Genomic DNA, 12,724 nt, shown 5'->3' with positions numbered 1-12,724 from the left:
ACCCTCACTTTTCATACACTTTAAATATTCTATAATTTGAAGTGTTAAGTTTCCGGTCAATCAACTAATTCTTAGGCCATTAAATTATCGCATCTTTTTGACTTGAACCAAAATAAAAACCAAAATTTTTGGAAAGGAATCAACCGCTTTTCCCCTTAAGACCGGACATTGCCAACTCATTGAGGATTACGAACTCTTAGCGTGAGAATTAAGAAAATTTAAATTTAAAAACTGTTTTCTTTTTAAAATATTCAAATTTGATCCAAAAGTGATTGTTCATATTAATATTAACATTAAAATGTTCTTCAAATGACTAATCATGAAATCGGGATTTCGATGACTCGTTATCATTAGACCTTTATGAATGGCGAAGGCGATGTTATTCAATGGCGAAAAAGACAATAACAGAAAGGGGAAAATGAAGGAACAAGAGAACAAGAAACACAAAGATAAAATAAATATTAAGACTTGTCAGAAAAAAAGAAAAAAATACTAGTAAAAAAATTGGCCATATTGTTGTTTTGTCTCCACCTCAATGGGAGTGGGAGTCAGTGCAAGCAGACAATGAACGTTGAAAAAGATTACTTGCATTAAATTGCTTGCTTAAATTTGCAGTTGAGCTGGTTTTCGGGTCCTTGTTCCTATACGATTTTATTTTGGTTTTTTAGTTAATTTAATCACCGCAATTACATTATTAGGCAGTATTCTAAAAATAAAACCACTCTTCTCCCACACCACCTACTTGTTTCTCTTACCCTCGAATGCAATTCCTGCCTCTCTGGTTTTTTTGCTGACTAACCAAGAAAACTATATCCGGGCTTTGTTAAAAATTCAATCTTTGCTTTTCCGAAATGGGGAATAAGCTCATGTGCATGCCTAAGAAAGATAGCAAGAATGGTGGGATTGGATCAAGGAGTAAAAGGGGTTCGTTGTCTAAGAGGAAGGGTGCAACAGAGGAGGAATTGCTGCACAGGCAAGCGCTTGCTATGGCTATTCAGCAGCATCAGCTTTCTCAGAGATTTGAGAATGGGTCCATGTCTAGGCGAATTGGATCCACCAGCTCTCGCCGCCGCACCACCAATTTGTCTGACCCTTTTTCTAATGCCCCTGCTAATAATAAACAGGTGAAATAAATTTTATGTTTGTGGTGCCTTATGCTTGTTTTTGCTTCTTTTGAAGTCTGCTCTAATTTCCTTGTTAATTTACTGGTATTTCTGTGGCTGGATTTTTGTTTTGAATTTGGGGAGCCACGATTAGGATCTAAAGGGAAAAAGGTTCGGTCATTTGTGTTATCTCTTATTTTGTATTTATTCTTTTTGCCGTACATAGAAAGTGTGGCCAAGATTCATGACCCTGTTCAAAGGGTGGAAAAAGTTGGGATTTATGGACTTTTCCATTGAGAAAGTAGAAAGGTGGTTCTTATTTTTATGCCTGAGGAGTCCTTTTTGGGATATTTAATAAACTTTGGTGCAAAGGGTGGTTTGATTTTTATATGGTTTCTTGAAAGATTAAAGATATGCCACTACTCCTTTGAGTTACTTATCACTTGTCAGTTGGCTGGTTGGATATTTTTGCAAGCATTTTCTTTAGACGAGCACAAGCCCCTAAAGATGTCCTTAAGGGATAATCTTTTTTTTTTTTTTTTATTTGCAAGTTATCTAATATTCAAACATTTGTTTCACTCGTTTTATAATTGTATCATTTACAGTTACCAGAGTTTTTGGAGAATCTCAAAACAAAGAAATTTGTTTTGGTACATGGCGAAGGATTCGGAGCTTGGTGTTGGTATAAAACTATTGCATCACTCGAGGAATCAGGGTTACTTCCTACAGCCTTGGATCTATCAGGATCTGGTATTGACCTAACTGATACAAACAAGGTCGCTACACTGGCAGAGTACTCAAAACCGTTGATTGATTTTCTGCAGAAATTGTCGGAGGATGAAAAGGTAGGAAGTACTTGGAAGTTATAGTTGATTTTAAGTCCACTTTTAGTTTCTATCGACAGGCATTGGTTGCAGGCTGAGTGACAGGTGAGTCTTTGCAGGTAATATTGGTTGGCCACAGTAGTGGAGGTGCTTGCATTTCCTATGCGTTAGAACATCTCCCGGAGAAGATATCAAAAGCCATATACCTTTGCGCTACAATGATATCTAATGGTCAGAGGCCTTTTGATGTGTTTGCTGAAGAGGTGTGTTTAAAGTTCTGTCTCGAAGTTTCTTTTCTCTGTGAAAGTAGCTTGATGCTATGTCCGAAATCACTGGAACATTGGAACTCATAATTAATCTGAATTTCTCGAAATTACATTTTAAAATTCCACTGGCCTATGAGAAAATGATTCAAACTTTGTCTGTTTCCTTCATAGAAAATGAATATGTTGGTCTTCATTACCTTTATCATCTGTCATGATCCGTCAGCGAATTTTCCCGTTTCCATCTAGCCTGGTTTTTTTAGCAGGCACACATGTGACAGGACATCATGTTCTTGTGGACTACGTCACGCATTTGTGGTACTTTTTTTCAGTTATTTTGTGTATTGACATAATTCTCTTGCAGCTTGGTTCTGCAGAAATTTTTTCACCTGAGTCGAAGTCTCTGATTTATGGTAATGGTAAAGACAATCCTCCAACGGCATTCATGTTTGAAAAACAACAAATGCATGGGTTATATTTTAATCAATCTCCTGCTAAGGTATGTTCACATCCAACAGAGTTTTGTGGGAATCTTTACTAATTTTGTAGTATGGATCATATTTAAGATTTGTGAAATGTTTACGTAGCATTACATAATGTTTCTTCACTACACATTCATTTTCAGTTTGCCATTTAGTGTGATGATCTGTTGTCTTTTATGAGTACAACCTCGAATAAGTACGTCATTGTAACTTGGTGAAATCAGAATGAACATAACTAGAGCTACCGCTGGGTCGGATATGAAGTAACGTAACAGCTCAATATGATGCGGTGGTTTCTCGATCCAAACACACATAATCTTGAAAAGCGATTGCTTATGCCATTTGCTTTTGAAAGTGTGTTTTTTTTATGTCAGGCATACCATAATTTGTTTGGCGTTTTTGAACCTGTATATAAATCCTTTATTTTCCTTCAATATGTATTTTAACTATGAACAAGTGAAATGTACCAAGTTTTGACATTTTTATCTTGTAATCTGAAATACAAGACTTCATCTTGTCGGGTGCATTTTGATTTTGACTGAATTTGGTTGTTGGAATGATCGTTTAACACATTCGAAGAATATGAAGTATACGATTTTTTTCTTGTCACACTTAGACCAACTGCATGATTTTTATCATCTTGTTCCAGGATGTTGCTTTAGCTATGGTTTCCATGAGACCCATTCCTCTTATTCCCATGATGGAGAAACTGTGTGTATCAGAAGAAAAGTATGGAACTGGACGTCGATTCTACATTCAAACGCTGGATGATCATGCCCTTTCGCCAGATGTACAAGAAAAGCTTGTGAGAGAAAACCCACCCGAAGGAGTCTTCAAGATCAAAGGCAGCGACCATTGTCCTTTTTTCTCAAAGCCTCAGTCTTTACATAAAATTTTGCTTGAAATTGCCCAAATTCCGTAGGAACAAACATTTTTGGTATAGATATTTCTGAAGATTCTTGCTGTAGCTAGTGGGTGTACTATATGTTAGGCAATGTGTTAAAATTTAATATATATGTGCATACATATATATAGAAAATGTTACAACTCAGTCTAAATTATTTGCTGTTTTCCCTCTTTTCTTGATTTTTTTTTTCTTTTCACAATTTTACTTTGGTTACAGAGTTGCTCATTATAGAGTGCATGCTTAATTCTACTCACATGGGCTACTACCACACATGAAATTAAATTTTAAAAAAAATGAAAGTAATTCTATGTTACGTCGGAAGAAGACGAGAGAACTTCTAAGTTCTAACACTATACCATTGGATCGTGGTGGAACAGAAGTAGCCTTGGTTATGTGTTGAGCACCTTTTTCAAATGCACAAGGGATACTATTAGCTGTCTGAAGTACGGTTGTGTCGATGCTGCACACAGGGTACTACAATTGAGATTTCGTTCTTATTTCATTAATCGCGGTGACAATGGTTACACAAGCCAACATCAAAGTGTAATTTGCAGTTCCCAGAAAAAAGAAAAACTAAGAAAATAAAATAAAAATACTATAATTCTCTCCTTAAATTCCTCTTATGAATAGCATAAGCGTGGCATTTAATTTGAAGCATCAATTTTTGTTATCCCTCTGTGTTATTTGCCTCCATTTCTTGCTCTTCCACTCCTTTAACCTCTTCCAGTAACTTGTCAAGAAAGCTTAGCATGGTCTTCAAACTTTGCTCATCTGGACGGCAAGAAACATACTGTCATTCATTTGGCTATATCTGTTATGTAGTTTAATTTGACAGAAAAAAAAAGCTACAAAAATACTTCACCAAATCTTGGAAAAGTGTGGCCTTTGGGATGATGAATCACCACAGGATCCACAAACTCTTTGACCAGCAGAACACTATAAGGGTTCAAGAAATCTGTGGCCCCTGTGTAATAATAATACAAGTCAATTGGAAGCTAAGTATGCTTTCTCCAAGTAAAATTCCTAGCTTTACATATCTCCGGCTGTCTATGAAAAGATTAAAAAAAAAAGGGCCATTTCACCACAAATCATTGGAGAAGCAGACAATTAAGGCAGGCAGATTAAAGACAACATATCCAACCTATGAAATGCACTGATTTGCAATGTGCCGGCGCTGGATAAGACACTCGCACCACCGACGGTTTCTGGAACTTTCCTGCCCCAAGTACGATCACAAATTTGATCTCGGGTACCTTTGTGAGAGCCACACCCTGCAACTCAACCACACTTAGTAGCATTACACCCAAATATCCACATTAAAGAACCGTTAAAAGCCGGAACCGGACTTACATTGGCTTGTAATCCAGGCAGTGCAGCAGATAGAATTCCTCCCTGAATTGTTTTTAACGTAAATCAGATGATATTCACCGGACACTTAACTATGATATGTTCGTGCAAATACACATGATGACAGTACAGTACCTGTGAGAAGCCAAGAAGCCCATCAAACGGTCCGTACTGAACCATGCAATCTTCTATGTAAGCAAGACACTCATCGAAATCCTCGTATTCTGTAAAATCCTAACAGAAACAACATTCCAAGCAATCAGCAATCCAAAATCCCATGTCATGAATGACTACAAAAAAAAAAAAAAAAAAGGTTTGCAAAAAGCTGACCTCGTTGTAAGCGAACCACTCGTAATACGGAGGATCAAAGATTCCTTCGACCCTGGGCGATCCCCGACATGGAAAAGGTCCGTTGACAAAAACAAGATCCATTTTGTGTAGAACAGATTCCGACCACTTGGTGTTGAGTTGTTTCTTGATGATATCTCCGCTGGTCCTAAACCCATGTAGGCATAACACTCTCAGCCTTCTTTCGCTCTCCTTTTCTTTAACTTCACCACCTACGGTCGTCATTTTATTTAACAATCTTGTTTCTTCTTCTTCTCTATATATACATACAAGAACGTGATACATAGCTAGCTTTCCTATGTGTGTTTCTTTGTTTTTTTTTTTAAAAAAAATTTCGAAGATTAAAAAAAAAATTGGGAAAACTGCAATTTTGGTTTTATATGTTTGTAACTTTGTGATTTCGGTCTTTTATGTTTTCATATTTCAGTTTTAATCATGCATGTTTGAATTTTGGCAATTTCAATCTTTTTTCTTAAAAAATGCTTACGTGGCACTGTACACGTCAGCTCCACTTCAACATTGCATTGGTGTCACATCAGCGCCACGTCGAAAAAAATGACTAAAATTGCCAAAAAAATAAAATAGCGGACGAAAACTGAAATATGAAAATATAAAGGATCGAAATCGCAAATGGACAAACATAGAAGACCAAAAAAACAATTTTTCTTAAAAAAAATTCTAATGAATTTTCCTTATATCCCTTTTGTGATTTCTTAAACACTCGGATGCGAATACATAATTAAAAATTTGAGAGGCTTGGTGTTATTTATTTAATTACCTTTAATAAATTGCAACATAAATTTAAATGGAGAATGAAGTAATAAATTTTTTATATTTAAATCACAAAATTGAGATGACACTAAATAAGAGTTTTGATATATTATTAATATGTTTTTTTTTTAAAATAAAAATAAAAAGTTGAAGCTCCAGTCCCCTCCACCAAACTTGCATTGAAGCGCCTCAAAAACATAGATCATGCGCAATTAATTGTGATTAATTTAATACTTTCAAAAAAAATATTGTGATTAATTTAATGCCTGTGTATTTATTTCACGTAGCTTGGCGATTTGGTATTTGACGAATTATGAGGTCGATGATAATACCAAAGCTCCCAACGTTAAATTAAGTATTTATTAATTTACCTAAGGATCAGGCTTCGGCAGCCATATATATTTTTTATGAGTTATTTGCACCAAACATCCTTGTGAAATATTAAAAACGCACACTTCTCCCCTGTGAAATTTTAATAGGCATCTTCGACCCTGACCTTTTAAAAAATTAGCACACTCGCCCCTTCAGATGAGTGATTGTTGCGCACGCGCCCCTCATGCGACTGAGCAAAGATTTTGATATTTTTTTGCACCAAATACCCCTGTGAAATATTAAAAATGCATATTTGATCCCTGTGAAAATAATTTTTAAATCTATTCAACCTATAATACACAATTTTTATTAAAATCTAATTATATAATATTTAGCAAACACTTTTGTTTTATTAATTTTATTTTTAATTTTTAATTTATTATGATTATATAATTATTTTCTAAAAAATATTATTATTTTATCTTGTTAACATTATTTTATTAAACTTTCTTCTTGTTTCAAACTTCTCAATTAAAAATGCATTCAAAAACAAGATTTAAATACCTAAAAGTACCAAAATATTAAATCAAAATGATAATTTCATGCGTATTACTTTTCAATTTAGGATTATAGATTTTAGAACCAAAATCTAAATTTTTTAAAATGCATTGCAGAATTTGCATTAAATAATAATACACAATATTTATTAAGATCTAATTATAAAATATTTTTCAAACATTTTAATTTTATTTATTTTTAAATTTTAATTTTAATTTATAATTAATTTATTTCTAAAAAAATTATATTTTATCTCGTTATCATTATTTTATCAAATCACTTCGTGTTTTCAACTTTTTTATTAAACATGATTCATAAATAAGGATTTAAATATCTAAAAATACCAAAATATTGAACCAAATGATAAGTTCACTAATGTTACTTTTTCGATTTAGAATTATATAAGCATGTTATTTTTTTATTATTTATTACAAATTGTGCAATGCATATTCTTGAAAAATTTAAATTTTGGCTCAATAATATATAGTTCTAAATCGAAAAAGCAATATGTTTAAACTTATCGATTTAGTTCAATATTTTGGTACTTGAAATTATTTAAATATTTTTTATGAATGAATGTTTAATGAAAAAATTGAAAAAAGAAGAAAGTTTAATAAAATAATGATAATAAGATAAAATAAGTATATTTTTTAGAAAATAATTATATAATCATAATAAATTTAAAATTAAAAATAAAATTAATAAAACAAAAAGTGTTTGCTAAATATTTTATAATTAGATTTTAATAAAAATTGTGTATTATGGGTTGAATAGATTTAAAAATTATTTTCATAGGGGTCAAATATGCATTTTTAATATTTCACAGGGGTATTTGGTGCAAAAAAATATCAAAATATTTGCCCAGTCGCATGAGGGGTGCGTGCGCAACAATCATTCATCTGAAGGGGCGAGTGTGCTAATTTATTAAAAGGTTAGGGTTGAAGATGCCTATTAAAATTTCACAGGGGAAAAATGTGCATTTTCAATATTTAACAGGGATGTTTAGTGCAAATAACTCTATTTTTTATTATTGAGGCTGCTGCATGCGCAATTATTAATTGCATCATTTTGAATTTACTTCTTTTTTTTAATTAAATTAAAATTTGTAATTGCTGACATATCTGGTAAAAAAAAAAAAATAGAACTCGTGATAATCAAAATTCCCATAACATGAAGCACTTCATGATACTAAGGTTCTAAGGAAACGAGATGGATTCATAGAATCATCTATAGGTTGCATATAAATCCAGTGATCATCAAGAAAATGCAAGAACAACACATTCAAGTACTGTACTAATTCCATGCCTCCAAAACGATACAGTTTGTTAAATACTACAGTGGAAACACTTGTATGTTATTCGGGATCGGACAATCAACACCGTCGAGAAATCGACTACCTGCATATATATATAGAAGATGAACAAATATTTAAGCATAAACATGACATGTATAGGCTTGATTTCATGCATGTAAAGAATTAGTACTACCCGAGATGAAGAGTCGGCGGCTTGTCCAAAACAGGGTACACCGACGCGGTCTCCATCATGTTCAATTGCAGCGCGTTGCTTGTGAAATAAGTGTGGATGCTATACTCTTGCCCAGCAGGCATCATGCTAAATTGCTGGAGCCTCTCGTTTTCTGCTATCTGAATTTTTTTGTAATCATGATATATATGTTATATAACAAGAATTAATCATCTTCGATTAATGTTCGCATTATTATAATGTTGCATGAGTAACATTAATTACCTTTGCCCTGAGACAGGCATTTTCTTGCTCCAGCTGAGTTTCCTGTCGGAAAAAAAACAGATGGTCATCACGAATTCGTCACGAGGAGCAACAACATTAATATCTGGTACTGCGAATATATAGTTAAATTAATTTGTGTTTTCAAAGATTCATGGATATATGTAAAGTTGAAGAAAAGTACCCTCTTGTGCAAAAACTCAGTTTCAGCCAGTATCATTTCATGCTGTTGGAGCAAAACAATAACATAAAGAATAATTAGCAAAAAAAACAGTGGTGTTATATATTGATTTCCTGTAATTATTTATATATATTTTATATACCTTCTTGGCCCTGATTCTTGTGATGCCTCGCTCGAGCCTAGTTTCGAGCTGCTTCAACTCCTTCACATTCAACGACCCCAAACCCTCACCCAAAAGATGCCTACGAAAGACATTAAACTGTATTTACACTTCATTAACAAAATCTTTTCCAAAAAAAAAATCCATTCTCATAAAGAGAAACTCCAAAAAACTATATATAAAACAAATGCAAACACACATTTAGTATTCGGATTTTTCTTGGATCATATATATATATATATGTACATATATTCTTTCCTGCATGTAATTACAATGGCCGCGAGTGACATTTTTAAAAGATTGATATTTACCTGTTGGAGTTTTGGAGCATCTGTATTTGCTGGTGCATTTTCTTGGATTCTTGTTGATAAAACTGCATTCAAATAATAAGAAACAACCACCAAAAAATAGGTCAGCGTGTTTGATCATAGAGGCGCGACTGATGAATTTTATGCAAACAAAATCTACACACTTTTAAAACAGATGAACATACATATACACACACAGAGACACACACATTTTAGTTGGAGCCTTGCTCGATTTTTCATCGAATTCGCATCTGGTGGTGATTATAATCATCATATATATACAAAAGTTCAGGTTTTGTTTTGCAATATTTTTGCTATATATATATATAATCTGATCTTGTTTATATATCAAGGGCTTGGTGGGCTCACAACATAACTAATATATATTCAAGCACATGCATGCATGAATTCAAACTGATCATCACGTACTTGAGTGTTGATCTCTTGAGTGGTGTACACATTTGAGGAATCTGCTGTTGACTTTTTGTACCTTTCTATAGTTGACCTAATGCTGCATACATATGCAATATTTTATCTCAGATATAATTAATTAATTAATACTACACACATATATACATCATGATTTCAAACTTAACATATATGTAAAGGATGCGTGAAGAAATTACAAAATAAAAATTTAATTGGTCGTTGTAAATAATTGGTTGTGATATACGATCTCAACCATTTTTACATACACATGGAACCTTTTATTATAGTACATTTAATATTCATTGTAAAGTTGATATAGAAATTGTTATATTTCGAAGGTGTTTGACTGAGATTATAAGTTATTCAAATAAATATGTTTAGTAAATTTTTTTCCAAACATCTTGTAATTTGTCAAAATAATTTGTTTTTAAAAAAATTAAGATCACCATTATTTTTTTAGAAAAAGATTTTTTTATATATTACTTTTCAATATTACCCTTATATATTTTTTTAAATACCCACCGTGACAACTTCTTATCATTTTACATAATTTATCGATTTTGTTCTCAATTAAAATATAAAATAGTTTTACATATATAATACAAGACCGTGTGCTGCACTTATTGTTGTTCTCTGTGTGTGTATATATATATTGGTGTGTGTTTGTGTGTATAGACTAAGATACATGAAACTGGAAAGACAAAGAACCTTAGTGTAAGAGTGTTGTAGAACTTTATCGTTGTAAGACAACAGTACTTCTGCTGGAATAGATACTTTGTGTTTGAAAACATGAAGGAAATATTTGAAGATATATATGTGTGCTAGATTGGGTAAGCATTGGAACTATAATCCCAAAAATGAACTGCTAGATTTTAACATCAAAAATGTGAAAGAATCAGAACTCGGGCTGCAGCTTCTGCTGCTGTTACAGATTTTTCTGTCTGTACTATTATATATGCAAACAAATGAACGCTACCCTTATGCAATAATATTACTTTACATGTAGTCCGAGAATGAATTATAATAATACTTATTTTTTTAATAAACACAAATTATGTTACAGAAATTATTTAAACTATAACTCCAAGTTGATATTTAAGTGATATATGATACACTAACAGGTCAGATTGAAACTTTAAGGCAGGCGCGCGACACACATGCGCGCTTAATAAAAACCGTGCTTTCGTTTAATGTAGATGTTAATGTTGTACGCTTGAGGATGGCAGGTAATTAGTAATTAGTAGTAACTCTAGGTTACTTAATTAACCTAGAAGACGAATAAGGAAGAGGAAGACGAAGAAGAAGGGTGAGTTGTGAGCATTACTTGTTGTTGGCATACTCGTAAACTCGTCCACGGCTGGAGAAAACTATTAGTGCAACTTCGACATCGCACAGAACTGAAAGTTCATAAGCTTTCTTCAGTAGACCATTCCTACGCTTGCAGAATGTAACTTGTCGATTGGTGTTGTTTTCGATCCTCTTGATCTCGATCTTTCCTCGTCCCATTTCACACCCCTAATCAATCATATATAATATAATATCAGTGTGATTTTAATATGTTATCAAAGTTTTGTTAATCAATTATATATAGTAATACTTCTAATGAAGGACTGGAAATTAAATAAATGCGCAGGGAAGATCAAAAAAAAAATTTAGTAAGAAAAACATTACTGTTTATATGTACACACAGGCACTCATACGAAACGCAATTAATTTCTTGAATTTGCAAATAAACATGTTAAAAGTGCTGTCTTTTGTCTCCTATCCCTGGTCAAGAAGCTCGTAGATCTCATAATTACAAACAAAAAAAGTTTAAAAAAAATTACTGGAGAAATGGTGGATATATAATTAAAGAAATTAAAGCCCTTGACTTGGAGTACTTCAAATTAGACAAAGGAAATAAAATTAAGCGAAATTCTATATATATCAACTGATCAAAAGCTCAAGAATTTAATAACAAATTGATGAGGGATAGTAGAGAATCACCCCATCATGGAGGGGACTAAGATTTTCTTCGACCTAGCTCTCAGGAGGATATGAGCTAGAACAGAGGGGAAAATGATAATTTTTTTGAAGGGAAAATTCGTAGCTTTAAGAAATACGAAGCATGCACAAATATGTGACGAAGTGGGGGAAAAACCCATAAAGATTTCTTCTTCTTCTTCTTTCTTTCTTTCTTTCTTTCTTTCTTTTTTGTGTGTTTTTTTTTATGTTAAAGCATGAAGAAAAAGACTTTGATGAAACATGGATATATTCATATAATTTCAAGAAGTTCTTGGGAACCAAAAACCACGAACGAAAATGATATACTCCATGCAAGAAAGCTTGATTTTTTTTAAAAAATTATATATTTCCCTTCAGCTCAGATCTATGCTTGACCACAGAACTGCACTAAAAAATGTGCACAAATAGCAAAGAGAAAATTTGAAACTGTGCCCTAATGAATGAAGTGGAAAGAAATTAAATGAAACCACCCCAAAAAAAAAAAAAAGATGTTCCCCAGCCGCTTAATAAATTAATAATCATGTTCTGAATGACGCACAAACCTGATGGCTTCTTCGGAAAATATTGCTATTTCCCGACGAGTTGAATTATTTCCCGGAAAGCTTAAGCTAACACGAATTCCAAAGAATCCCCTCCCCTCCGACTCATGAAACTCAGGCTCTCTTGTTCATTAATAATTAATGTCTCTTTAATTCCATATATATAAATATTTATCTGTTTCTTTCTTTGTAAATGGTATAGGCTGAACATGTGAGAGAGTTATTTGAGCAGCTGGCCAAGAAAATGACTTGTTTTCCAGATATACACCATGCGTGATGTTGTGGGCTAGCCATTATCAGAAGCTTTGCAGTGGACTAACTCACCAAATACTGCAACTTTTTTTAGCCTTCATCAATTCCCAAATTGACCACTCTGCCCTTTTAAATTACTTCTACTCACCACCACTCCGTGCTGCACACTAACAACATCAATGTCATTTTAT

The 12,724-nt window shown here is 33.0% G+C and overlaps 3 protein-coding genes across 5 annotated transcripts; 1 reads left to right on the top strand and 2 right to left on the bottom strand.

Moving 5' to 3' along the window:
* The first annotated feature begins 553 nt into the window (after positions 1-553).
* Positions 554-3,733, top strand: LOC140860174 (putative methylesterase 12, chloroplastic). Its single transcript, XM_073263026.1, has 5 exons — positions 554-1,124; positions 1,709-1,948; positions 2,047-2,190; positions 2,555-2,689; positions 3,322-3,733. The coding sequence occupies exons 1-5, from the start codon at positions 852-854 to the stop codon at positions 3,592-3,594; spliced, it is 1,065 nt and encodes a 354-aa protein (XP_073119127.1). The 5' UTR covers positions 554-851; the 3' UTR covers positions 3,595-3,733.
* A 364-nt stretch (positions 3,734-4,097) lies between these two features.
* Positions 4,098-5,499, bottom strand: LOC140861834 (uncharacterized). Its single transcript, XM_073264836.1, has 6 exons — positions 5,257-5,499; positions 5,062-5,160; positions 4,930-4,971; positions 4,721-4,850; positions 4,442-4,543; positions 4,098-4,350 (listed from the first exon to the last, which is right to left on the bottom strand). The coding sequence occupies exons 1-6, from the start codon at positions 5,497-5,499 to the stop codon at positions 4,247-4,249; spliced, it is 720 nt and encodes a 239-aa protein (XP_073120937.1). The 3' UTR covers positions 4,098-4,246.
* Positions 5,500-8,109: 2,610 nt separating this feature from the next.
* On the bottom strand, positions 8,110-12,490 carry LOC140860175 (agamous-like MADS-box protein AGL11). 3 transcript variants are annotated; one of them, XM_073263028.1, is made up of 9 exons: positions 12,285-12,490; positions 11,063-11,253; positions 9,739-9,820; positions 9,313-9,374; positions 8,984-9,083; positions 8,845-8,886; positions 8,664-8,705; positions 8,400-8,560; positions 8,110-8,308 (listed from the first exon to the last, which is right to left on the bottom strand). In XM_073263028.1, exons 2-9 carry the CDS (start codon positions 11,242-11,244, stop codon positions 8,248-8,250), a joined length of 732 nt encoding a protein of 243 aa, XP_073119129.1. In that variant the 5' UTR covers positions 11,245-11,253; positions 12,285-12,490; the 3' UTR covers positions 8,110-8,247. The 3 variants fall into 3 exon arrangements, with proteins under 3 accessions (XP_073119129.1, XP_073119131.1, XP_073119130.1); XM_073263030.1 differs by having other exon boundaries at positions 8,110-8,312; positions 8,403-8,560; positions 12,285-12,487; XM_073263029.1 differs by lacking the exon at positions 12,285-12,490 and adding an exon at positions 11,725-12,161.
* Between the last annotated feature and the right edge of the window lie 234 nt (positions 12,491-12,724).

The sequence above is a fragment of the Henckelia pumila genome, chromosome 4 (genome assembly GCF_033568475.1).
Source record: "Henckelia pumila isolate YLH828 chromosome 4, ASM3356847v2, whole genome shotgun sequence".
In the NCBI taxonomy this organism is placed as follows: Eukaryota; Viridiplantae; Streptophyta; class Magnoliopsida; order Lamiales; family Gesneriaceae; genus Henckelia; species Henckelia pumila.
This window is presented reverse-complemented; position numbering and strand designations above follow the sequence as displayed.